Raw genomic sequence first — 24427 nt, 5'->3', positions numbered from 1 at the left:
GCACATAACAGTATACTAGCACACTTCTTGATCACAAATACATATATACATACATATGCATATGAAAATGAACTCCTGGCTTTCTGTAATATCCTTGTTTTATTGACTGAATCCATGACATTTATCAGAAGAAATGTGACTCATGGCACATGCGTGAAAAGTACCTTTACTGCTGGGATTCAGTTTTTGTGAGGAGTTTATAGATTAATTTTTTTCCGTATAAAGGATGAAAGTCCTCAATTCACAGCCACAGGAAACTGTGAAAAACTGACGGTTTAGAACGCATCAGTTGTTGTCCACAGCGAGATGGAGCAAAACGGAGCGCACTGGACGCCCAAAGACATTGCAACAGTCTGACGTTGGCATGTGAGTTTATTTTTGCCATTCCTAGTCGTCTAGTCTCAAAGATTACAATAGTCCATAGTCATTTAAGCCGGCTATTTCACAGCATTGTCATGGCTCGCTATCATGTAAGATGCCAATGCAGGGTGAAGCAGCAATGACTGCATGGAAACGCACGAACATGACTATGCACCGTTTCGGCCAGTACTTTCTAAAAGGCAAAAAAATACAAATTTAAAAAAATTAAAAACAAATGCCAGGAAGGCAGTGTGAAAGGTGGCTACAGACAAAATAAGAGTGAGAGAACCGCTCCCCAGTTTGTGGGTTATTCAAACCTGAGAAACTCCTTTCCCCAAAAACAAGTCTTTAAAGATCTACATTCATCACTTTCTTTGATGTAAACACACTAGTGCATGCCTTTATTCATAGGATTAAGTGTGTTCCAGACTGAAGTGAAAAGTGCTGTTGTGGAGCTGCTTCATGAATAGGGGTGATAACAGTTTCCCATCCGGTAACACGGAAAACACACAGCTGCTTAAATGCTCTTATGTTCTCTACAGACAAACTGATTCCAGATCTCTGTATATATCATTAAGTCTTACTGGCATTACTTGTTCTCTTCACTCAACTTCAGAATTTCTCAAAGGATGTCCACTCTTCTTCCACCAGAAACAATCTCAGGTATTCAGGCAGCAGATAAATCTATATGCCATTAGTCAGGTATCCTTTCCCAACCTGTAGAATATCAGCAGGTCTCTGTTTTTTTATCAACAATGTTAAGGAACATGGCAAGGATTGAGCTCAATAGGGAAATTGCATACTTTTCGTTAAAAAAAAAAAGTTGTTAAAGCAGCCATGAGAATTTTGTGAAACTTAATGGAGCCAATTATAAAAACAAAATACATAAGTGAGAATATCATACAACACAAATATTCTTGGATCACTATGTTGAATATGACAGTCTTCAAGTGTAAAGTACTTTTTTTGGCAATGAACTGTAACAATGTCCCACCTGATGATTTGCTAGGTTTACTACAGACTGTCATTGACAGTACTTTGCTCTATAAATTCCAGACGCTCTTTTTTGGGCATATGTGGGAATACTTTACTACATCCTGTGTATTTGAACACACTGGGTTTGAAAATGTATGTCTGTGATAATACTTAATATATAGTACATTGGCGGCACGGTGGACGACTGGTTAGAGCGTCAGCCTCACAGTTCTGAGGACCCGGGTTCAATCCCCGGCCCCGCCTGTGTGGAGTTTGCATGTTCTCCCCGTGCCTGCGTGGGTTTTCTCTGGGCACTCCGGTTTCCTCCCACATCCCAAAAACATGCATTAATTGAAGACTCTAAATTGCCTGTAGGTGTGACTGTGAGTGCGAATGGTTGTTTGTTTGTGTCCTGCGATTGGCTGGCAACCAGTTCAGGGTGTACCCCGCCTCCTGCCCGATGATAGCTGGGATAGGCTCCAGCACGCCCGCGACCCTTGTGAGGAGAAGCGGCTCAGAAAACGGACGGACGGATTTAGTAAATAGCTGTCTTGGGCTACTTAGCTATCCAACACAATGTAAAGACTGATTAGATTTGAGAACACTTCATGTTGATTGGATAAACATATAACCCTCATAAACTGTACCGAAAGTAAAATATTCACGAGAGCAACTATTTTAAAGCACAAACAAATCCGATGAAACCCAATAAAGAAATCATGTTTAGTCACCCAAAGTTGAAAATTAAAGTGAAACGCCACATCAAAGTTTTACTGCTAAAATGTTAAACGCAAGCTGTAATGTGAATCAGCGCTCCAGACAAGAAGCTTTGAGTGAACTCTCCAGAGTAAAAACCTGAGAAGAGACATATTAAGAACTTTTTTCTCACAATTTAAAAGAGCTCCCACTTGTCTTATTGAATGTCAGTGACGTGTTAGTCAAAATAGTAATAATAATATGATAGCACAGCTTGTAAAACAATAGCTGGGAGCAACAAAATAGGGTATCGCTAACTTGACCATTATAACAATACAGTTGGTCTTTGTTGCGGCAGTTTCTGTGATGTCAGTTTGTTGTTTTCACCTTAAACATGACATAAACTTTCAATGTCTGTACAACAGTAACTAGTTCTCCAGAACAGAATACCCTTCAACTGTATTGCTCTAGTCCACACTGCGACGCAGATCATCACCTTCAACCTTCTTCCTGTAATGCCCTCGTATGTGGTCAAGGAGCACTTCGGTTGCTTTATTCCCATGAGCAGAACCAAAATGGGCATTCATACATACAGCTGTTATCAGCGACAACTCAAGCCCAAGCACTCCACATACAGACTTCCTGACTTGAGCCAACATTCAATATTAAATGTCCCCTTGAATCTCTGGGGTTGAGGTCACCGAGGTGGTTAAAAAGCTCCTCTGTGGCAAGGTTGCAAGGATGGCAAGGTGGATGAGATTCGCCCGGAGTTCTTCAAGGCTCTGGATGTTGTAGGGCTGTCCTGGTTGACAAACCTCTGCAACATCGCGTGGACATCGGGGACAGTGCCTCTGGATTGGCAGACTGGGGTGGTGGTCCCCCTTTTTAAGGTGTGTGTTCCAACTACAGGGGGGATCACACTCCTCAGCCTCCCTGGTAAGGTCTATTCAGGGGTGCTGGAGAGGAGTGTCCGTTGGGAAGTTGAATCTCAGATTCAGGAGGAGCAGTGTGGTTTTCGTCCTGGCCGTGGAACGGTGGACCAGCTCTACACCCTTGGCAGGGTCCTCGAGGGTGCATGGGAGTTCGCCCAACCAGTCTACTTGTATTTTGTGGACTTGGAGAAGGCGTTCGACCGTGTCCTTCTGGGGGTCCTGTGGGAGGTGCTTCGGGAGTATGGGGTACCGAACCCACTGATACGGGCTGTTCGGTCCCTGTACGACCGGAGTCAGAGTTTGGTCCGCATATCCGGCAGTAAGTCGGACTCGTTTCCCGTGAGGGTTGGACTCCGCCAAGGCTGCCCTTTGTCACCGATTCTGTTCATAACTTTTATGGACAGAATTTCTAGCCGCAGCCAAGGCGTAGAGGGGGTCCGGTTTGGTGGCCTCAGTATTGCATCTCTGCTTATTGCAGATGATGTGGTTCTGTTGGCTTCATCAAGCCGTGACCTCCAACTCTCACTGGAGCGGTTCGCAGCCGAGTGTGACGCGGCTGGGATGAGAATCAGCACCTCCAAATCTGAGACCATGGTCCTCAGTCGGAAAAAGGCGAAGCTCTCGATTTACTGGTCGATCTACGTTCCTACCCTCACCTATGGTCACGAGCTGTGGCTCGTGACCGAAAGAACAAGATCCAGGATACAAGCAGCTAAAATGAGTTTCCTCCGCAGGGTGTCCGGGCTCTCCCTTAGAGATAGGGTGAGAAGCTCGGTCATCCGGGAGGATCTCAGAGTAGACCCGTTGCTCCTTCACATCGAGAAGAGACAGATGAGGTGGTTGGGGCATCTGATTCGGATGGCTGGGGGGAGACCCCGGGGACGACCCAGGACACGCTGGAGAGACTACGTCCTTCGGCTGGCCTGGGAACGCCTCGGGATCCCCCCGGAAGAGATAGATGAAGTGGCTGGGGAGAGGGAAGTCTGGGCGTCCCTGCTAAAGCTACTGCCCCTGCGACCCAACCTCAGATAAGCGGTAGAAAATGGATGGATGGATGAATTGAAATGTTCCTTTGCTCTTTCATCTTTGCTGACGTCACAACAGCCCATCAAGAGGCCCGCCCTTTTATGCCCCAAACTCAAAGCCAGAGACATTACTTTACCATGTACCAGCTAAACAGTTGTGGCTCATGCATTCATTCATTTGTAGAGATAAGTGTATACTTGTTAAATGGGTGGGAAGCTCCCTCCCATATGGCTGCCATTAAGACCTGGAGGAGGGCTTTCGTTGATTGAGTCCATGAGCAATTTTGACTCCACTCGGACAGGCCACGGCACAATGTACAGTGGTCAGACTTACCACTTTTTTGGGAAGAAATCAAATGCTTGTGCTCTGGACCACATAAGAAAAGTACCGTCCAGCCAGTGAGGGTGCGTCCTGCTAAAAAGACAAACCTCCTTCTTGAATTTTACCAACACCCTGCATATTCCCACAACACAATGAAAAACCTCAGCACACATACATCCAAAGGCATGGCTGAGGAAGATGTGGGTGTAGCTGTTGTACCATTTAATAACAAACACGCACCAATCCAAAGCAAAGAATTAGCTGTCAGAGATGATAATTCACTGAAAATCTTTAAGAAAAGCCATGATGATTAAGAATATCATAAATCTGCACATCAAAAAGTCCATTAAAGTAGATGATGCCAAAGTAGTGGTTAAGAAGAGGTTTTGAAGAGAGACAAAACAGTGGTGCCATGATCAAAACCATGTGGATGCCGTCACTTTACATAACAGTTGGGCCCAAAGTCCTTGGGATATTGGACCATAAATGTCCAAATAAGAGGAGACAAAGACTTATTTTTTAAATATAATTGGCACACAAATATATGTATGGCGCCACATGAATGTATGTTTTCACGCGTGTGACTGTGACATAAATTAAGAAAAGTGTCGTTTGGGATTCACAACATAACTATCCCGGGGCTGTGCTGGAGTGAAAAAATGTGAACTGTCAAGTATTAGAATATAATATCGGATGTTATCATTCCATTTTATTTGTATTAATGTTATTATTCATTATTTAACAAAATAAACAAAGAGAGAACATTGTTGTTGTTTTGTTACCTATTTCATTACTATCCCACCTCAACAGTTTATTATAGATAAGACTTGTAGACTTAGTGAGGTTCAGAGCTGAAGCAGTCATTGTGAAAAAATATATATAAAATTGATTTGATTTTTTTTTTTAACCAATATTACCAACAAAACTGAAATCAAAATATCAAAGTTTCAACAATTCTGTCATGTACTGTTTCACAAAAGCATACTACAACGTAGAACAGGTTTGCGTGTACATACACCCTGCATATAAATAGCAGGTGTGTTTGATTTAGTAGCATTGTGAATCAACCTTGTTCAGACATGAACTCAGCAATTGGGGTGAGAGGTCAGTCGATGGGCGCCAGCCTAACAAATACTCACTACACAAGTCAGACAACTAACATAGAGATCTGCTTTTTGTAACTTTCAATTGTGATTGTGTGTAACAACAGCTACCAACCAGATCACGTTATTGTACATATGCGTCTCAATTGTATAGCACAGTCGGCACATGAAATCATACAGTATGTTAACTGTAAACTCACAAATAGGCTACATACCAAACTCCAAGTGCTATTACAATGTTTCGACTATAACTGCACACTAATTTGTTCACAACCTTATTGGCTCAATTCATCTTTGTATCATTAATTTAGCAGAAGAGAGTATAAATCTGTCCACAGAAATGAGAGAAGAAGCACTTTATCACACACACACACACACACACATACACAAAATACATTTAAAAATGTTTTTAACTATTAAAAAGTTAGCTATCGCTGAGGTGGACTGATACCTTAGAATGTGTGAAAGACAAACTCCTAGAAATCCTGATCCAATCTTTCACTCCAGTGTGTGAAAAGCAAATAGTTCAGGTCAAAACATTCACAACAGACAGTTGCCTCTAACAAACGACACGTGCTTGTGACGTGTCGCAAAGAAGATTGTCCGTTTCAAAAACAGAGGCTGGCAAGCCCTTCCTCAAACTGAAAGGATGGCAAAGACCTTGTGGTGTGTCTGTTTATTTGCGTGTGTGTTTGTGTGTGTGTGTGTGCAATATCCTCAGGTCACTTTCAATATTCCTAACAGTACCTATGTGTTACAACAGGTATTATGAGTTTTGTTTCTTAAATGAAAGGGGGCGGGGAGGGGGGGGGGGGGGTCGGGGTGTAAAATGTCACAAGGGATTTAGTGGTTTAGCTAAGCCCATTAGGTTTTAAAGCAATGAGATTCAGCAGAACCAGAACCTTCAAAGTAAACAGCCACCTCTCGAGAATTTCAACCACTTTTAAGAGCCAAGAGACCCCCACAGAGAAACCTCCTAATCAAAGCTATGCTATAAAAATGATGTCAAAACTCCAATGGTGAAGTTATGGTACATAACAGCATTATTTACAACAATAGGGAGTCAAAACTTACCATATTGGCATCTCGGCCCTTTGAAGCCTTTTGGACAATGACATATGTGATCGCCACTCTCTGCGCATCGACCTCCATTAAAACACATATTGGCACTGCATACCCCTATGACATATAATAGTGTGATATAATGAGCCATTTTTACATGACAGAATGTGTAATTACCTTGTGCAGTTATAACAGTGTTTGTTTTTTTGGGGTTTTTTTTTTGGAGGGAGCAGGGGGGGTTGGGTCACTGTGAAAACGTTTTAAAGTGATATTAAAATGCTAATACCCACTATGGAGACAGCCAGCTTCGCCATCCCTTTGAGTCCAACCAGGGCAGCACTTCAAAACTGTGTGCATATCCGTCCTGTACACTTGTCTGTACGTCGTGTAGTACGTTGTCCTGTGGAGATTGGTTTCGCTTACATAGCTGGAATAGTTACATTTCACCACGAAGATGATGAATTATTCAGTGATGGAGAGAGTAGTGGCTCTCACCTCCTCTCGTGACTTATACACCATTTGTGGCCTGTGCAGCCCTGCCTCCACACCTTCACCATGCGTGTAAAAGCCTGAACACAAGGCTGAGGGCTCCTCAAAAGAGACATCTCCTGGTCGGCACAAACATTGGGCCTGCAGTGCAGACAAAGATGAGCACATAAAATAAATATACTGTATTATATACAAACTCTCATGTACATATTGGATGGGACACATGTACTGAGACTACACACATGATGAAGAAAAACAAATTTGTGTCTATTGCTCAAACAGTGTGTGGCATACTCTACATCAGTGATTTTCTACTGGTGGGTCAGGCTCATAAAGTGGGTCGCGCAGCCATTTTGGGTGGGTCGTGGACAGGGGTCTAAAGTTTACGATGGTACCAACAAATGACATTTTGGGGTTACAGATGGTGTAAGAATGCGTTTTCATGTGTTACAAGAATTCAATTGAATGGTTCCTATTTTTAAGCCTGTTTTTCATAGGTATTTACTGTAATTTTGACTTCAGAACTGCACTACGACAGGTTAGTGATAGACTAAGGGGCGTTTGACATGCATACCTGTTACGTCACGCTGTAGGAGCTGTGAAAAAAATAATGTCCATTCCAGACTTGCCTTTTATTTGGGAAAAAAATATAGAATTGCTTGTCTGGTAAATACATTGAGTTTGAAAACTCTTCTCATTTTCATTTTTATCATGGGCTATTGTTCAGTTGCATGTCTCACACACACACATCACATAGTTTGTGACGCGACCGAACTGTTGAGACAAAAATTGTAAGTAGTATTGTAAATCTTGAACAGTTTTTAACATTTAGCATTTACTGTACGCTATCGTTTATGATTGTCGGCCCGACCGTTTTCCCAGCAAATTGGGGAGGAAAAATCACTCTGACACGCTCCACACTACAGCATAAAATAATCGCTCAGGATAATCTTTGAGAGACATCTGAGACCGATTGGTATGTGTGCACCCTGCTTAATCCCCAATTGACTTTACAAAGATGTAAAAAAAAATTTTTTTTTTAAATCTAATTTTGCCCGCCATGTAAGTTTACATTGTTAACGACAGACATGCACATGCGTGCACAGACTGGGCAGCACAAAGTTTGGGATTGCCATTAAGTAAGAAGAATCAGTCGAAGTTATTTGTTGTTGTCAAGTATCCTTTACAAAGCAGCTAGGGTCCTCCTGTACCAACCATCTGGCTCCAATTCAGAAACAGCCTGAAGTTAATTAGAGGAAGTGTTCAGCTTTGCTTGTCATTAAAAGACACTACATTTATTTTAATAGACGTCTGTTGCCGAGACATTATACTTTAAAAGGGAATTTAAAAGGGAAGGCATTCAAGAGTCAGCAATTAAAACCGGATCATGATCATCGTCATCATCATCATCATCATGCATGCATGCTGACTCCATTATATATATGTATGTGTGTATATATCACTTCAGGAATGTGTTAACATGTAATTTTTTTAACATTATTATTATTTTATTTTATTTTTTTAACAAGTTAAGCATGTCATAGCCTGCATTCTTTTTTAAACAATCTACTTACATGCCGAGGTGCAGTTGCAAAGAAGACCCCGCGTGCAAGGTGCTGAATGATATCAGACACAAAGTGAAAATGTCTGTTAACATATTTTCTGCCGGTCAGGAAGCCGAAATAATCAATTAGGTTGCAGTGCGAAGCCTCTTCGCCCATCAAATGAAGAACACACTAACATTAAATCAAGATAATCCGTCTTGAGACATATGGCTGTAATAGTTGATGCGAGTCTTTTTTTTTTTTTTTTTGCCCCGTAATGTGGTCCCGACGTGAGTTCGCGTCCGCTGTGTGAGAGCATGAAGGTCGGCGTCTCATGTCAACAGGTTTTAGTGGCTGCGCGTAAACGCACCACCCACAGTCACAGAGGGGTGCTTACCAACTCGCTGATAGATAGATAGATAGATAGATAGATAGATAGATAGATAGATAGATAGATAGATAGATAGATAGATAGATAGATAGATAGATAGATAGATTAATGTGATGATGTGACTTTTCATAATAGTTTATTTTTCTAACAAATACTCGTGGGTTTTTTTCGACATAACCCCCCCACCCCCCGATCCCCAATAAAATGTTTACAAACATATTCAGTCACTTCGTTACTCTGTTTTGATGTTTTGTCCTTTTAATATATGATGTAACAACACAATATTGATTGATATTATTCAAAGTGATCTCGTAATATTGTACAAGTGTACCTAATGTTGTGGTTACTGACTTCACACGTAGAACTTTGTTGGTTAAAACGTTTGCGCTTTTAATTTGAGCGGTCGCCTTCGTGACGTCACTTCCCGTGGAGATAAGGACTTTCCTGTCGTACTGAGCACACAAGAGGATGATCGAAGGTTCCTTTCCGACAGCACCCTGACTGCTGTATTTTGCTCCCAAACATTCGGGGTGACTGTTATTTATTTGTTTCACGCGACTCGGGGGCTTTTTCAGAAAACATTTCGAGGAAATAGCTACTTTCAACAAGAGAGCAAAGGCTGAGAAACAGGCTCGAACTCTCTGCTGTCAATGGCGCTAATGCTAGCTGGGTAGTTAGTGTCATAAACGCACAGTGAAACTGGTCAAACGTTTTTGTAAATGTCAGAGTTTGTAAATGTCAGATACTAAAATTCATAACTATTACGCGCATTCAATCGTATTTTGGGTAAATATGTGCGTATGGTAGTTTCAGCAAGTTTGAGGGTGACCGCTATTGTAGCAAGCAAGGCTATTGAAAAGAGACATAAATTGTAAGAAATTGCCATGTTTAACAGCCCTGCAAAATAAAATTGCACGTCATTATTGTGATCGATTTAATCTCCTCTACGAAAATTTTCCCCCAACCATTTCTATGCAATTGTAATACTTGCAAATAGTTTGTAATTTGTGTCCCTGCACTGTTCTGAAATAATCAAATGATAATCAAATGACAATCTTTCTCCGTTTGTCAAGGGACTGCGTTGTTTTCATCATGTGATTTGTTTTAAACTCACACATTGCCACCCAATGCCATAAGTAGACTATTGGGATGTGAATATTATAGTTAGTCCGTTACTATGCATCATGTCACTGTTGACCGTATGATAACTAATGGTGCCAATCAAAAGTTTGCTTAACATTTTTTCCACAGCCAAATGAACGGCGCAAAATTCCCCTCTCCCGTTGCCGAGATGGCAGAAATGAACCGTATCCACTATGATCTGGAGTACACGGAGGGGATTAGTCAAAGGATGCGCATACCTGAGATGCTGAAAGTGGCTCCACAAGGCCAGGAGGACTCCAGTATCGGCTCACAGCAGCTTCCTCACAGTGTTACAATGCAGGTCCCGGAAAGAATTGTTGTCTCAGGTCTGTATACTTGTTTGTGTCCAGCTATATCCATCCATTTTCTGAGCTGCTTCTCCTCACTAGGGTCGCGGGCATGCTGGAGCCTATCCCAGCTATCATCGGGCAGGAGGCGGGGTACACCCAGAACTGGTTGCCAGCCAATCGCAGGGCACATACAAACAAACAACCATTCTCACTCACATTCACACCTACGGGCAATCTAGAGTCTCCAATCATGCATGTTTTTGGGAGGTGGGAGGAAACCAGAGTGCCCGGAGAAATGTAGTTGAGCTAGCATTAGCGGTAGCCACAGGTTTGTTCAGCGGTTTAAAAAAAAATAATTAAAAAAAAGTCACGACACATAGTTGGAAGAGGATTGCTACATTTATATCAAATATAGGCTTTTTTTTTAAATTAACTACTCAATACTACTACTAATAATAATAATGGACGAAGAAGGATTGTAAATTTGGTAGCACAAACCCGGGGAATTGGAAGGGGCACGTCTCGATTATGCCATTTCAAAGATGACACAAGTTCTTGTCGTAAGAGTCACCATTTCGGTTTCAATATTTGCTCCTTACAGGCTTAAATTATAATACTTCCATTTAATTTCAGGAGACAGTGATGACAACCAGTTTTCAAGACCGAGAGACCTGGATTTAATCCAGTCAACACCATTCGAGGCCTTGTCCCTAAAGACGCCTCCAAGAGTGCTCACACTCAGTGAGCGGCCTCTTGACTTCCTGGAGGAGGAACACAGAGCAGCACCAGAAAGTGAGGCTGTGGTAAGTGATGAAGCAATCAATCCTGTTCCATTACAGTATTGGAAAATCAATGATGAAAAATAAAAATTCGGATTTACAGTAAACCTTAATTAGTCACTGATAATAATCATTTATTTGTTTTAGCTGCGACCCCAAGGGCGATCTAGACGAGAACGCTCCGCTAGTGAGAATGCAGCCGTCCGTCACAGCAGTCAACTGATACATAACGATTCAGCGTGAGTATTGTACAGCCATTGGTGCTAAATCCTTATTGCATGCTGCATATTTTTCCTGCTTCTTTCTACTTTCATCTTTGCCCTTTTTGTGTTAGAGACATTACTATCTTTAGTGCCTGATGGTAAGCGTCTGTTATTTGCATTTTTTCCCCCCAATAATCATAAAAAATGCGTCAAACGTTTTGCCATCTGTAAAATCAATTCGCAATTTGGGGAGTTCAACAGCACCTTGAAAAAATCCACATGAAAACAGTTTTGCTACATAATTCCTTTTTCCTAGCACATATGATTTAAAATTATTTAATTTTTTTTAAACTTCAGTTGTGTTTGGTGTGCAGTTGCTACAGTAAAACCCTAACTAGGCCATTTAGAATAAACATTGCCATTTTTTGTTTATCATGGTCACAGCATTCTTACAAACTAATCCATGTGAGATCTTGTAATTAAAATTCAAATAAGGCCTCCAATTTGCATGTCATCCTCCTGGCTGTTTGTGCTTGGTGTTTTGGATGTCACAAAATCTTCTCAAGATATTTAGCACTGTTGTGTTTATTAACACCTGATGGTAAGCGTCTGTTTTTGTTTGCATTTTTTTCCCCCCAATAATCATAAAAAATGCGTTAAACGTTTTGCCATCTGTAAAACCAATTTGGGGAGTTCAACAGCACTTTGAAAAAATCCACGTGAACACAGTTTTGCTACATAATCCCTTTTTCCTAGCACATATAATTTAACATTTCTTATATCGTAAGATGTTTTTTTTTTTTTTTTTTTTACTTCTGCCTTATGTTTGGTGTGCAGTTACTACAGTAAAACCCTTGGCCATTTAGAATAAACATTGTCATTTTTTGTTTGGCATGGTCACAGCATTCTTACAAACTAATCCATGTGAGCGCTTGTAATTAAAATTCAAATAAGGCCTCCATTTTGCATGTCATCCTCCTGGCTGTTTGTGCTTGGTGCTTTGGATGTCACAAAATCCTCTCAAGATATTTAGCACTGTTGTGTTTATTAACACCGGTGCAGAATTGACAATTTTGTGGGTAGTTCCTTTTCCTCATTTCTCTCCCCTCTCCTCCCCTGTTCCCTTCTCTCTTTTCCTGTTTCCTTTCCTTATTATTTTCTCTAAATTGGCTGCTCTAAATGGTTGCCTCCAAGCAGTGCACCAGCATCCCCCCCAGCCACTCTTCACTTCCCTTCCCCTCCCACTGTGGCTGAAGAAGAACACAACTTGTACAGCGCTAGTGGCGTTTTATCTTTCCTCCAGTCTACTACACGTCGGGCCTACCAGCAGGTCCTTGAGGTCTTGGAAGAAAACCCTCGCAGGTGACCTCCCAATTGCCACAATCTCTTATTCGGCCAATAAGAAGAGAGCATCACACAGCTAGACGCCGGACTATTTTATTTATTTTTTATTTATTTTTTTAGCAGTCGCTAACGCTTTAAGCATTTTCTTTGGTAATCTTAGATATAACAGTTTCCGCTCTCAATATGTTACAAGCTACTAGAATGCCATCCGAAAGAAAAATAACCTCTGTTGTTAAATGTGCGCCGTTCTAGGGTTATGTGATTTATTATGTTATGTGTATATTAAATTCTTCAGTGTTAGTGCTCAAAGGTCGACATGGCATCAAACGTTTTTACTTTTCGAAGACAGGGGCCCAGGATTTCAAAACATTTAATCTGGATCAGATTGGTCTGGATAGTATTAAATCTCAAAATGGAGGATTTCAAACCAGCATACGTGATCCTGAGACTAATAAAGTTGGGATATGGATATGGTAATCCAATCCTACCCAGAATCCTGATCAAATGCTGTTCTTGGGTATTTCAAAATTTCAAGGTGGAGATTTATATAGTTGCATTTGAATTTAATCTTTAAAAAACTTTGTTTTTTAACATTTATTTACACTGAAAAAGTGTAAATGCGTAGATCACACAACAAGAAAAATGTGCTCTTTCAAGATTTACCTATGTCAGACAACGGCAATAAAATCTTTTATTCCGATACCACCGCATCCCATTTTTTACGATCTTTGGGCTTTATCTTGTCAACTCAAATGTGACTGGATACACTCGTTACCGTGGCGGCGGCGACGACCACAAGAGTGGAGCTCGCCGACTTTGTATTATAAGGATAAAACGGGGGGAAATATGTGTTGGTGGTCACCGGTGCTCAGGACAGGAGATGACTTTCATTTAAGGATTGCTTGAGGTATGTTCACATACTTTTAATACGATACGGCTCGCAAGCAGGCAACAAAACGTTATGTAGCCTAACAAGCTAGTGGTACCACGAACGGTTGGCTGTAAACATGCCACCGTTCTGTTGAACCATGCGCTAAAGCTTCGGTGTGGGTGAAGTAATTTAATTACAGTCTGTTGGCACCCATTATTTCTGTCATGTAATGTTGGTTTGACCTGACTGATTAGAATACACGATCTAACTAGAGCAGTGATTTCTAACCTTTATGGAGCCAAGGAAGCGGTGAGGTGTGCTGTAGGTGTGACAGACGAAATTAAGGTGGAGGTGGGACTGCATCAGGGATCAGCCCTGAGCCCCTTCCTATTTGCAGTGGTGATGGATAGGCTGACAGATGAGGTAATTTTCAAAGTACATAATGCAGAATTTGTGAATCGAACTATTACACCCTTTGGTTTAGTATATTGTACCAATCATCAAAAATATTCACACAAATCTCGAGGCAATACTTAGAAATGTACCTAACCTGTCTAACCTTCACTAACAATGTTAATATGTACTGTATAATAATACCAAAGTCATATTTAGCTAACTGCCCCGAACAAATACAAAATGTTTTTCTCTTTTGAACGTCATGAATGGTTGAAGTTTCTTAATTTGTTAATTATATAAAGAACTGTGCCCCAGGGTTGCTTTAAAGTGTAATTCTTATTTCCTCTGTTTGTCTTTTGTCCACATGCAAAAAGTGTATTAGGGAACTGAAAATGGATGTTCTAAACCCTTCTAATAACCATTGCAATTGTGTGTAATGTCAGTTGTATAAGTCAAATTAGTAATTTTCCATTCAGAAGCAATATTTTCAGTGGCATATAATAGTACAAATGAATTACACTGATTGCAATTAACATTTGTCAGTGTGCACGCAAAATAAAATAAAAATTCACACAAAAAAATGTGAAAAAAACAATTGCTTTGCTAAAATGGATTCATTCCATTTCAAAACCTACATTAACAAAAACCAGCTCTTACCAAAGTATGTGGTTTGACGATTACCGGCCCCGCCTGTGTGGGGTTTGCATGTTCTCCCTGTGCCTGAGTGCTGGTTTCCTCCCACATCCAAAAACATGCGTGGTAGTTGATTGGAGACTAAATTGCCCTGAGGTGTGAATGGTTGTTTGTATATATGTGCTCTGCGATTGGCTGGCGACCGGTTCAGGGTGTACCCCGCCTCTCCCCCAAAGATAGCTGGGATAGGCTCCAGCACGCCCGCGACCTTAGTGAGGATAAGCGGTAAAGAAAATGGATGGATGGATGGATTAGCCTTTGGGTATATATGTTACGGAAGAGTATCCTCATTTGTGCATGTTAGTGGCAAAGTGCTTTGTGTAAGTTCTAGCTCTTATTTTCCCCTTTTTCCTCGAACCCGTATTTCCTCACCTCTGTAGAAAACCATCACTGCGAGGGGGGTCGGCTTCAAGCTCCAACCCCCTGCATGAATCCAGGTAACATCACATAGGACTGTTCATTTTGTTCTTTTCCTTTTACCCATCCTTTCCTATTACTCTCATTTGATGCACCATTTGTCTTGAAATCAATGAAAGAGATTGCATTTACTGTTTTACATGAGATATATTGAAAATGTTTAATATAGGCTGTTGTGCAACTTGTTTAAGGCTTGCATTAGCAACATATGAAGGCTCTCTGGATGGGGGATCTGATGACATGACAGTTGTAGATGCTGCAACACTTCGACGACAGGTTGAGTCTTTGGTATAACATTGTCGGTATTTAGTGGCTACGAGCCGTTCTGGCAAAAACTAACTGAAAAAACGTTTTAACTTTTTATTTGTAGCTTATCAAGTTGAATCGACGGCTCCAGCTTCTGGAAGAGGAGAATAAGGAGCGAGCAAAACGCGAGATGATCCTGTACTCCATCACTGTAGCTTTCTGGCTCATCAACACGTGGGTGTGGTTGAGACGTTAAAGTACAGTCGTATTACTGGCACCCCTCTGGGGAAAAAAACAAGTCAATATAATATCCCTATGCTGTGTGTGACAACTGAGCAAGACCATAGCCTATTGCACGATGCACTCATGTTTTCTTTGGTTTATTTAATGTATGTACAGTTTTTTTGTACTTTCGTGTTCTTTCCAGTTTTCTGCTTTGCCATATTTTGTTTTTAAATGCAAATGTTGAGCAATGCTGAGCATGACTTGTAAATATGTATCACTTTAGAAAGGACTGCCATAGTATGTTTTTAAATAGGAATGTTGAGCAATGCTAGATATGACTTGTAAATACGTATTGCTTTAGAAAGGACTCATTCATTAATAAAGTACAACTAAGCTTACCAAATTAAACCTCATTGAACCTATGATATGTGTCTAATTAGGTTACAAATATTAATTTGTAGACTATCACAGTGGCTGTAAAGAGTACACATACACACACCTGTGCATGTCTCCTTTTTGTGATAACAGTGCCATGAAAAAATATTGACACCCTTCTCAATCTTATTTTTGCGTAGTTTCACCACTTTAAGATCATGAAACAAATGTCAACAGACAAATATGATGCAAGTGAAATTAAAATGTTTTTTTTTATTTATTTCATTTATGAAATGGAAAAATATTTCAAAGCTACTTGTGTAAAAAAAAAAAAAAAAAAAAAGTAATAGCCATCCTCAGCAACAACAACTGAAATCAAACATTTTCTATAACTGACAATGAGTCTTTCACAACTCTGGAGATAATTTTGCCCACTCATACTTTCAGAATTGTTTGACTTCAGCAAAAAATAAGAGGGTTTTCGAGCATGAATGGCCTTTTAAGGTCATGGCACTGCATTTCAATCTGATTCAAGTCTGGACTTTGACTAGACCACTCCAAAACCTTCATTTTGTTTTTCTAAAGCATTCAGAAGTGCTATGTTTTGGATCGATATCCTGCTGCGCTTCAGCTTGAGGTCACAAGCTGATGGTTGAATATTCTTCAGGATTTTCTGGTAAAGAGCAGAATCCATGGTTCCATCAATTACAGAAAGTTGTCCATGACCTGAAGGAGCAAAGCAGTCCAAGCCCAGAGACAAACTGGAATATTTAATAAAGTTTCACAAATCTGAAATTTGTCATTTATTAGTCATTTATATTATCAAAAAACACCATACAATAACATTGTGAATGTTGAAATTATTTCCAAGTGTTAATATAATATGGGTACTCGTATACCATCAGGCTCCTGGTAACCCAGTTTGTACTTGCTAAAGTCACAACAACAAAATATGTGTGTGTGGGGAGGGGTCAAATTTTAAAGCTCTTCAATCAGGCAGTGTGGTGGAAAGGATATTGGACTTGTTTTGAATGTTTTATTTGGTTCATAAGCATCCCTATCTTCTGTGTATATTAATGAATCATTAGAAGCTGTAAATGACTTGCACGGACTCAAACACACTGGATTAGCAGCACTGAAAGGTGTAATTTTCCCGAATGATTCATCCACACTGTCCTCCCCTGTGATTACTTCTATTCTTGGTCTCAACATCATCTGGGAAGACATTTCTGAGACGTCTGACTCCAGATCCTCAAGGTCAGGTAGATCGTCAACATGTAGTGGTCCAGTAAGTGGAATGTTTTCCAGTTGCTCTGCATCCACCACTTCAGTCACAAGTGTCCCAGGACCGTGTGACGATTTCGGAGAAGTCACGCTGACCAAAGGAAGCAGTTTATGCGTCATGTTCACTTCTCTCCCTGCATCATCGCCTAGAACCACACACTCTGGTTGTTCCCCATTATTGCCCTCTGGTCTTTCTTTGTGTAATTCCTCATCATATTTATTTGACTCAGAATTGTTGTTTGGTTGCTTTTTGTGGGGCTGCTGTTTTGTTCGGTTTTGCAAAAACTCCGCATGGGCATCCAAGGTGTCCTGAACAAAGACTTGCATTTTCTCAACTGGTGGTTCCTCACAAGAAGCCTCTGGATTAACTGAAGTCTCGGTTTCACCTGAAATTGAAGAAACACCTTTATTCGCCAAGCATGGAATTTGTCACCAGTAGTTGGTGTCACACAAGTCGTAGCGAAAAAGACACTATAACAAAAGACAGATTTAAGACACACAAATCTACCGAGTACAGAATAAAGGTAAGGTTATTTTATACTTCTTTTGGTACATGTAAATGATCAGGTATGTGTAAGCGGGTAACTTATTACCTACGTTTGTATTGATTATTTCTATTCTTTCGCTGATATTTTCAATGTTTTTTTTGTTTGTTTTGTACATTTTCACAATTTAGTGGATAATACTTTTTCCATACCTATATACTAATCCGTAATCACTTATTAAATGTGATGCACTATGTTGATCTTGTTAGTGCTGATGTAGGCACTGCTAGTATAAAGGTCATGGTCAACCCCCACCGTAATTTAATCATCTGTGTACCTACCTAACATGTTGAGTTTAGGGATAATCTTGCACAAATTGCATGAAAAAATATTTTGTTGCTTTGAGCATAGCAGGGGCTAGGCGATTATAGAAAAAGTAATGATCACGATCATTTGTATATTGAAATCATGATTAATAAACATGATTATTCATTGAGTTCAAAACAGTATTTATTTAACTACCAAAACTTCACTTTAAATATAACTTAACAAACAAAATAATGATATATAAAAAAAATAGAAAGAAAAACAATAAAAAAAATAATACAGCCATGGCTAAGAACATTGCCACACCTAGGATGACTGGATTGTGTATTACATATATTTGTAAAAAGAAAAAAATCCTTCTCTCAATATTCTGGCATTTAGAAAATACAAATAATGTTGGGAATCCTAGTTGACCTAAAACAGGAGTATTTTAGTCTGAGTTCATGACAGTGATGGGGGAAAAAAAGCATTTGTGTATTTTTTATGCAAAGTCATGGATCTGCTGTTCCTGCTGTACGCGACTTGGCCTATTAAGGGCAGTGTGTTGGAATTCATGCATGGAGCTGCATATTACTGGAAGCTAAAAAAAAAAAAAAAAGTAGAAGAAGAAAGTAGGGAAGGAAAGGAAATAATCAGTACACTAAGATAATAAGTAAAACTGAATTAATATTTTTTAAACCAGTCCAAATATTAAATTATGATTTGGGTTTGTGTGTGTGTGTGTGTTTTGTTGATTTGAGAGGTTTAGATTTTTTTATTTTTTTTTATCATTTAAGTGCATAGTGATCAAATGAATAACAATGACAGAATGATTCAATTTGACAAAGATGTATCATCTTGCAAACTGACTTTTAAAAAAATTAATACTGGTGAATTATGACCTTTGGCTATACCCTTAAGGTCAAAGTCAATCTACTATATGTCCAAAATTGGATTTTCGTTTTTTTTTTTTTTTTTTTTTTAAGTGTAAACTTTGGCATGTAAAAAGCTCTTAAGCCTGCGAGTGTTTTTTTTGCATCTTGGAAAGATGAAAAACGTGCAGATCAATGTGTATGAGTACTAAAACTGCTGACCTCTCTCAAGGTCGTCTTTCAGGCGTTGCCTCTCCTGAGCTTTCTTTCGTATTATTGCCAAGGCATCCAAGCCTTCCTGGATTTTTCTCCTTTCTCGTGTGTTCCATCGTTCTCTCTCCTTGCGTTCCTCCTCAATCCCACCAAGTGCCCAAGCCTCTGCACACGCCTTGTCATTAGGGAAAACAGGCCTGTCATCGAGGAAGGTAAGCTGCTTGAGGTGGACGATTAAGGTCTTTCTGTAGTTGGGAATCTTTTTCACAACTTCATTTCCCATCAAGTTAAGGACTCGTAGTTCTGGCATGTCTTCAAGCACAGGAATAATACCGGGATCGTTTAATAGGTTGTGAGACAGATCCAGCACACTGATGGATGGACACTGACTCAGATGCTCTATGTCGCCAATTCCCTCGAGTTTGTTATGGGCAATCTGCAGAGTATTAAGATGAGGAAGGCAGGAAATGTTCTCAATGGTTTGTATGAGGTTATTGGAGAGGTTTAGAGTGCACAGGCTTTTTAGAGGCTCGAGATTTTCCAGCTTGTGTATAAGGTTCTGCTGAAGAAACAGACAGCGAAGGTCAACCTGTGCATTCAGATTCCCAATTTGATGCAGCCCATTGCTTTCTAGCCAAAGACACTTCAATCCTGTGTACTCCTCTAGATTTTCGATGGTTTCGAAACCTTTGAAGTGCAGATACAAGGTGTCATTCAGGCAGGGTGTTGAGTAGAGTTTGTACTGCTTACAGTGCTCTTTTAAAAATGTCTTGGTCATCCGCGGGCCTGACTGCTTTCCATGTCCTTTCTTTTCCGCACGTCCATCCTGTATTCCGGCGACCTGAGAAGATGTTTCGGTATTTCCAAATTCCGTTTGAATGGCTGTTGACGTGCCATCAGCTGATGTTTCGCCAATCCCGGCAAGCATCATTGTTTACAAAGGTGTCTGCGCTCCGAAAGAAAATGCTCACCGGCAGTATAGTTCGATCAGCAAGTGACTCAATGTGTTAGTTGATAGTTTTTGTTCCCATGGTAACGCAGCGACAAGCGGCCACTGACGCTTGTTTCCCATCGGACAGGTTTCGCTGACGTACACCTCCGTCGACGTACCAGCATGGCGTCAGTGGTCATTCTTATTAATCGCGGCGCGTTGACGTTTGGGACATACTGCCGACATTTGAATTGGAATGTCACAGTCACGCAGGTTCGAGGGATAAAGCGCTGGATGAAGGCCTACACACACCTTATGGCACGAAAGCTAAAGCTTGAAGGTCCTCCACCGCCGAAACCAAGGTGAGGCTAACGTCGACTAAAACCACCGCAAGGGACAGTAATGATTTGGAATAGTTAGTCGTTGCGTGTTTATTTAACTTGCAGCATGCAATTTATCCTTTAAACATTGTACTGTGTTGTTCTCTAATGATCAGTGGGACTCGTGAGAACCGTGACTTTTATTACCTATCTAGCAAGTCAACAACGCTGATGATAACGCTGACAGGGTCACTCAAACTGAACATTATATTTATACAGCTTTTTGACATTGTTTTGGATCACTTGTTACTTCTACCCCAGGTGTACTCAATCTGGATGGTTTTGATTCCAAATTAATGGAATATAAACTTTGTATCAAGGGCACAATAATCTTCATGATTTATGTTTCTCAAAAAAATGCACTCTGATCAGGTACATGTCTGCTTTTTTTGTTTTCAGATCTCAAAAGTCTAATTGGGATTACCATGCTGAGGTTCAGGCTTTCAGCACCCGGCTCCAAGAGAACTTTTCCTTGGAGCTACTGAAAACGGCATTCATAAATCCCTGTTACCTGCAAGCGGAGGAGAACAGGAGACAAGGGCTGGGCATGGACTCTGAAGTCACAGCTCTTACTCTGAAACATAATATCGAGTTGAGTGCACAGGGAGATGCCTTCACGAAAAGCTTCCTTACTGATTGGTGCAGGGCGAGCTTTCCCAGTCTGCCAACACAAGGGGTGGAAAGTGTCGTGAGACATCTCACTAGTGTCGATCTACTGAGCAATGCCGCTCGAAATCTTGGCATTGAAGATCTAACCATGAGTTTACAATTCCCTGTCCCGGACAATGTGCTTTATTCTACATTCATGGCAGTGATTGGAGCGCTACATGAGAGCAGTGGAAAAGAGCGCACAGGATATTTCCTCAGGGTAAGTTGATCAATCAATCAGTTCAGAGAATGAGGTCAGAGCCCTTTGTTTAGCACACTTGTCTGTTTGAAAACAAAGTGTTGGATATAAAGTGGTGTGAAAAAGTGTTTGCCCCCTTCCTGATTTCTTATTTTTTTGAATGTTTGTCACACTTAAATGTTTCCCACCATCAAACAAATTTAAATATTAGTCAAAGTAAACACAAAATGCAGTTTTTAATTTTTTTTTATTATTTAGGGAGACAAATAAAATCCAAACTTACATTACCCTGTGTGAAAAAGTCATTGCCCCACTGTTAAAACTTAACTGTGGTTTGTCATAACTGAGTTAAATTTAAATTTTTAAATTTAAATTTCTGGCCAAATCCAGGCCTGACACTGCCACACCAGTACTCAATTAAAAAATACAAATAAAAAAAAAAGTTAAACAGCACCTGCCTGACAAAGTCGACAAAGAGCCTCAAAAGCTAGACATCATGCTGAGATCTAAAGAAATTCAGGAACAAATGAGAAGGAAAAGTAATTGAGCTCTATCAGTGTGGACAAGGTTATAAAGCCATTTCTAAAGCTTTGGGACTCAAGTAAACCACAGTGAGCGCCATTATCCACAAATGGCGAAAACATTGAAGAGTGTTGAAATTTCCTAGTACTGGCCGGCTGACCAAAATTCCCCTAAGAGCGGAGCGACGACTTATCCAAGAGGTCCCAAAAGACCCCACAACAACATCCAAAGAACTGCAGGGCTCACTTGCCTCGTTTAAGGTCAGTGTTCATGACTCCACCGAAAGAAAGCGACTGGGCAAAAATGGTCTGCGTGGCAGAGTTCCAAGATGAAAACTACTGCTGAGCAAAAGGAACATTAGTGCTCGTCTTTTTTGTTTTTTGCCAGAAGACAACTTGATGATACCCAAGACTTTTGGGAAAATACTCTGTGGTCTAATGAGACAAATGTTGAACCTTTTGGAAAGTGTGTGTCCCATTACATCTGGTGTAAAAGTAACACCGCATTTCAGAAAAAGAACATACCAAGAGTAAAATATGGTGTTGGTAGTGTGATGTTCTGCGGTTGTTTTGGTGATTCAGGACCTGGAAGACTTGCTGTAATAAATTGAACCATGAATGCTGCTGTCTACCAAAAAATCCTGAAGGAGAATGTCCGGCCATCTGTTCATGATCTCAAGCTGAAACAAACTTGGGTTCTGCAGCAGGACAGTGATCCAGAACACACCAGCAAGTCCACCTCTGAATGGCTGAAGAAAAACAAAATGAAGACTTTGGAGTGGCCTCGTCAGCCCTGACCTGAATCCTATTGAGATGCTGTGGCATGACCTTAAAAAGGCAGTTCATGCTTGAAAACCCTCCAATGTGGCTGAATTACAACAATTCTGCAAAGATGAGTGGGCCAGAATTCCTCCAGAGTGCTGTAAGAGACTCATTGCAAGTTATGACACCGCTTGATTGCAGTTGTTGCTGCTCAGGGTGGCCAAAGTTATTAGGTTTAGGGGGGGAAAAATAAAAAATAATTCTCCCTTAAAAAATAAAGACCTTCATTTAAAAACGGCATTTTCTGTTTACTTGTGTTCTCTTTCACTAAAATTGAAGTTTGTTTGATGATGGGAAACATTTAAGTGTAACAAACGTAAAATGAAATCAGGAAGGGGGCAAACAGTTTTTCACACCACTGTAATTCCATTCTCACGCATTTATGCATCTTCTCAACTTTAGGATTTCCTAGTTTCGCAGCTAATAGGAAAAGACCTGTTTGATATGTGGACAGTGGTCAATCCTATGGGACTTCTGGTGGAGGAACTAAATAAGAGGAACGTTCCCCTTCCAGAGCCTCGCCTGATCAGGTCTGCTGGGTCCAGCACCGTTCTGCCGCTGTATTTTGTTGGTTTGTACAGGTATGAGTACATCTATTAACGCATCTATTTTATCCGATTTTGTTGAAATACAGTTTTGTTTTATTCATTCTTTTTCCTCCATTGTTGACATTCAGTGATAAGAAGCTCCTGGCCCTGGGTCCAGGTGAGACACTTACTGCAGCAGAGGAGGAGGCAGCTCGAGTGGCCCTGCGGAAACTATATGGCTACACTGAGGACCGCAGACCTTTTGACTTTAGTCCACAACCACAGCATGAGCATTCTTTACTTCAATTAGTCAGCAGCAGTTAATAAAACAATAGTACTTGGGTTGCTACTTGTAGCTGGAGAACATCTTCCCTACTTAGTGTCAGGGAAATAATGTACTTATTTGGGCCATTGTCTGTCTTGTGGTCTTTAAATGTATATATCTAAACATGAACAGGTTTTGTATTCACTTTAAGAATACATGAATGAGCCCTGGGTGATTTACAGAAAAACAGTCGTTACAAACCTGTCTTGTCTTCATACTGAATATAGAGAGTAAATCTAATTTACAATTGCAATTGGTTGTTTGTTCACTTAGAATAAACTATTTGTTCTGCTGTAAGTGATTGTTCTAATCATTAGCACTTGGTCTGTCAATGAGGCACAAAGTATGTAATGTATACATACCTGCTATAGTCTTATTTTTTAAAAATGTTTTTGCATCACATGATATAATGCACATGTTACATGAGCATGTTATTTGAGAGGGAGCCTCTTGAGGCATACCAGCTGTTGGCGGACACTTATCAAATTGCTTAATTCCCCAAATGAGTCTTATTATATATTTAGATTTAATTTCTTTAAGTTCCTTTCTATTAAACCATGAATATTTAGGTTGAAATATCCCTGTTGCCCCCCCCCCCCCCCCCCCAAAAAAAAATTCCAATGGCACTAAGAGGTGCAAGTGGTAGTTATGTTTGGTGTTCGGCTTATGAGAGTCCCTTGTAAAAACTGTCCCCTGTCAGGACTGGACAAAAAGAGTTTGAGAAATGTTTGACAGTATAGTACTGGACTCTCTCTATATATATATATATATGTATATATATTTATATATATATATTTATATATATAAATATATATATATATATATATATATATATATTTATATATATATATATATATATGTATATTTATATATATATATATATATATATATATGTATATATATATATATATGTATGTATATATATATATGTATGTACTGGACTCACTCTCTCTATATATATATTCTATTGCTGCAGCATACGGCTAGCCGGAAGATGGCACTGCTTTGTTCGAGAAAGAACAGTTAGTAAGGC

General features: G+C 40.1%; 4 protein-coding genes across 8 annotated transcripts in view; 2 read left to right on the top strand and 2 right to left on the bottom strand.

The window, feature by feature from the left end:
* The window catches only part of megf6 (multiple EGF like domains 6), a 46829-nt gene extending 38208 nt beyond the window's left edge, over window positions 1-8621 (bottom strand). The window contains exons 1-4 of the mRNA XM_061681697.1: window positions 8539-8621; window positions 6971-7105; window positions 6766-6875; window positions 6488-6592 (exon numbers count right to left, since the gene is read on the bottom strand). Of these exons, the coding sequence (XP_061537681.1) occupies window positions 6488-6592; window positions 6766-6875; window positions 6971-7105; window positions 8539-8621 (433 nt within the window). The remainder of the gene's footprint in view (window positions 1-6487; window positions 6593-6765; window positions 6876-6970; window positions 7106-8538) is intronic.
* A 717-nt stretch (window positions 8622-9338) lies between these two features.
* On the top strand, window positions 9339-16622 carry mffa (mitochondrial fission factor a). Of its 5 annotated transcripts, none has more exons than XM_061681700.1 (8): window positions 9339-9429; window positions 10151-10368; window positions 10966-11135; window positions 11259-11350; window positions 12512-12676; window positions 14999-15055; window positions 15227-15323; window positions 15406-16622. In XM_061681700.1, the coding sequence occupies exons 2-8, from the start codon at window positions 10155-10157 to the stop codon at window positions 15535-15537; spliced, it is 927 nt and encodes a 308-aa protein (XP_061537684.1). In that variant the 5' UTR covers window positions 9339-9429; window positions 10151-10154; the 3' UTR covers window positions 15538-16622. The 5 variants fall into 5 exon arrangements, with proteins under 5 accessions (XP_061537684.1, XP_061537685.1, XP_061537686.1 ...); XM_061681701.1 differs by having other exon boundaries at window positions 15227-15311; window positions 15406-16619; XM_061681702.1 differs by lacking the exon at window positions 12512-12676 and having other exon boundaries at window positions 15406-16620.
* Window positions 16623-16859: 237 nt separating this feature from the next.
* Window positions 16860-20018, bottom strand: dnaaf1 (dynein axonemal assembly factor 1). Its single transcript, XM_061681546.1, has 2 exons — window positions 19051-20018; window positions 16860-17551 (listed from the first exon to the last, which is right to left on the bottom strand). Exons 1-2 carry the CDS (start codon window positions 19970-19972, stop codon window positions 16860-16862), a joined length of 1614 nt encoding a protein of 537 aa, XP_061537530.1. The 5' UTR covers window positions 19973-20018.
* Window positions 17313-24096, top strand: mrpl44 (mitochondrial ribosomal protein L44). Its single transcript, XM_061681547.1, has 5 exons — window positions 17313-17689; window positions 20121-20334; window positions 20752-21220; window positions 22945-23123; window positions 23219-24096. The coding sequence occupies exons 2-5, from the start codon at window positions 20156-20158 to the stop codon at window positions 23391-23393; spliced, it is 1002 nt and encodes a 333-aa protein (XP_061537531.1). The 5' UTR covers window positions 17313-17689; window positions 20121-20155; the 3' UTR covers window positions 23394-24096.
* Window positions 24097-24427: the final 331 nt, after the last annotated feature.

The sequence above is a fragment of the Phycodurus eques genome, chromosome 7 (assembly GCF_024500275.1).
Source record: "Phycodurus eques isolate BA_2022a chromosome 7, UOR_Pequ_1.1, whole genome shotgun sequence".
Classification (NCBI taxonomy): Eukaryota; Metazoa; Chordata; class Actinopteri; order Syngnathiformes; family Syngnathidae; genus Phycodurus; species Phycodurus eques.
Note: the sequence above shows the minus strand (reverse complement) of the source record. Positions and strands in the feature narration are given on the sequence as shown.

What these genes read in the sequence shown, in the direction of transcription:
- mffa (XM_061681700.1), top strand. Translation starts at nt 10,155, where the DNA reads ATGAACGGCGCAAAATTCCCCTCTCCCGTTGCCGAGATGGCAGAAATG. An exon ending in CACCAGAAAGTGAGGCTGTG is followed by an intron (nt 11,136 to 11,258) that starts GTAAGTGATGAA and finishes TATTTGTTTTAG; the next exon opens with CTGCGACCCCAAGGGCGATC. An exon ending in TTGGAAGAAAACCCTCGCAG is followed by an intron (nt 12,677 to 14,998) that starts GTGACCTCCCAA and finishes TCACCTCTGTAG; the next exon opens with AAAACCATCACTGCGAGGGG.
- mrpl44 (XM_061681547.1), top strand. Translation starts at nt 20,156, where the DNA reads ATGGCGTCAGTGGTCATTCTTATTAATCGCGGCGCGTTGACGTTTGGG. An exon ending in CCTCCACCGCCGAAACCAAG is followed by an intron (nt 20,335 to 20,751) that starts GTGAGGCTAACG and finishes TTTTGTTTTCAG; the next exon opens with ATCTCAAAAGTCTAATTGGG. An exon ending in TATTTTGTTGGTTTGTACAG is followed by an intron (nt 23,124 to 23,218) that starts GTATGAGTACAT and finishes GTTGACATTCAG; the next exon opens with TGATAAGAAGCTCCTGGCCC.
- dnaaf1 (XM_061681546.1), bottom strand. Translation starts at nt 19,972, where the DNA reads ATGATGCTTGCCGGGATTGGCGAAACATCAGCTGATGGCACGTCAACA. An exon ending in GAAAGACGACCTTGAGAGAG is followed by an intron (nt 17,552 to 19,050) that starts GTCAGCAGTTTT and finishes CTTCAATTTCAG; the next exon opens with GTGAAACCGAGACTTCAGTT.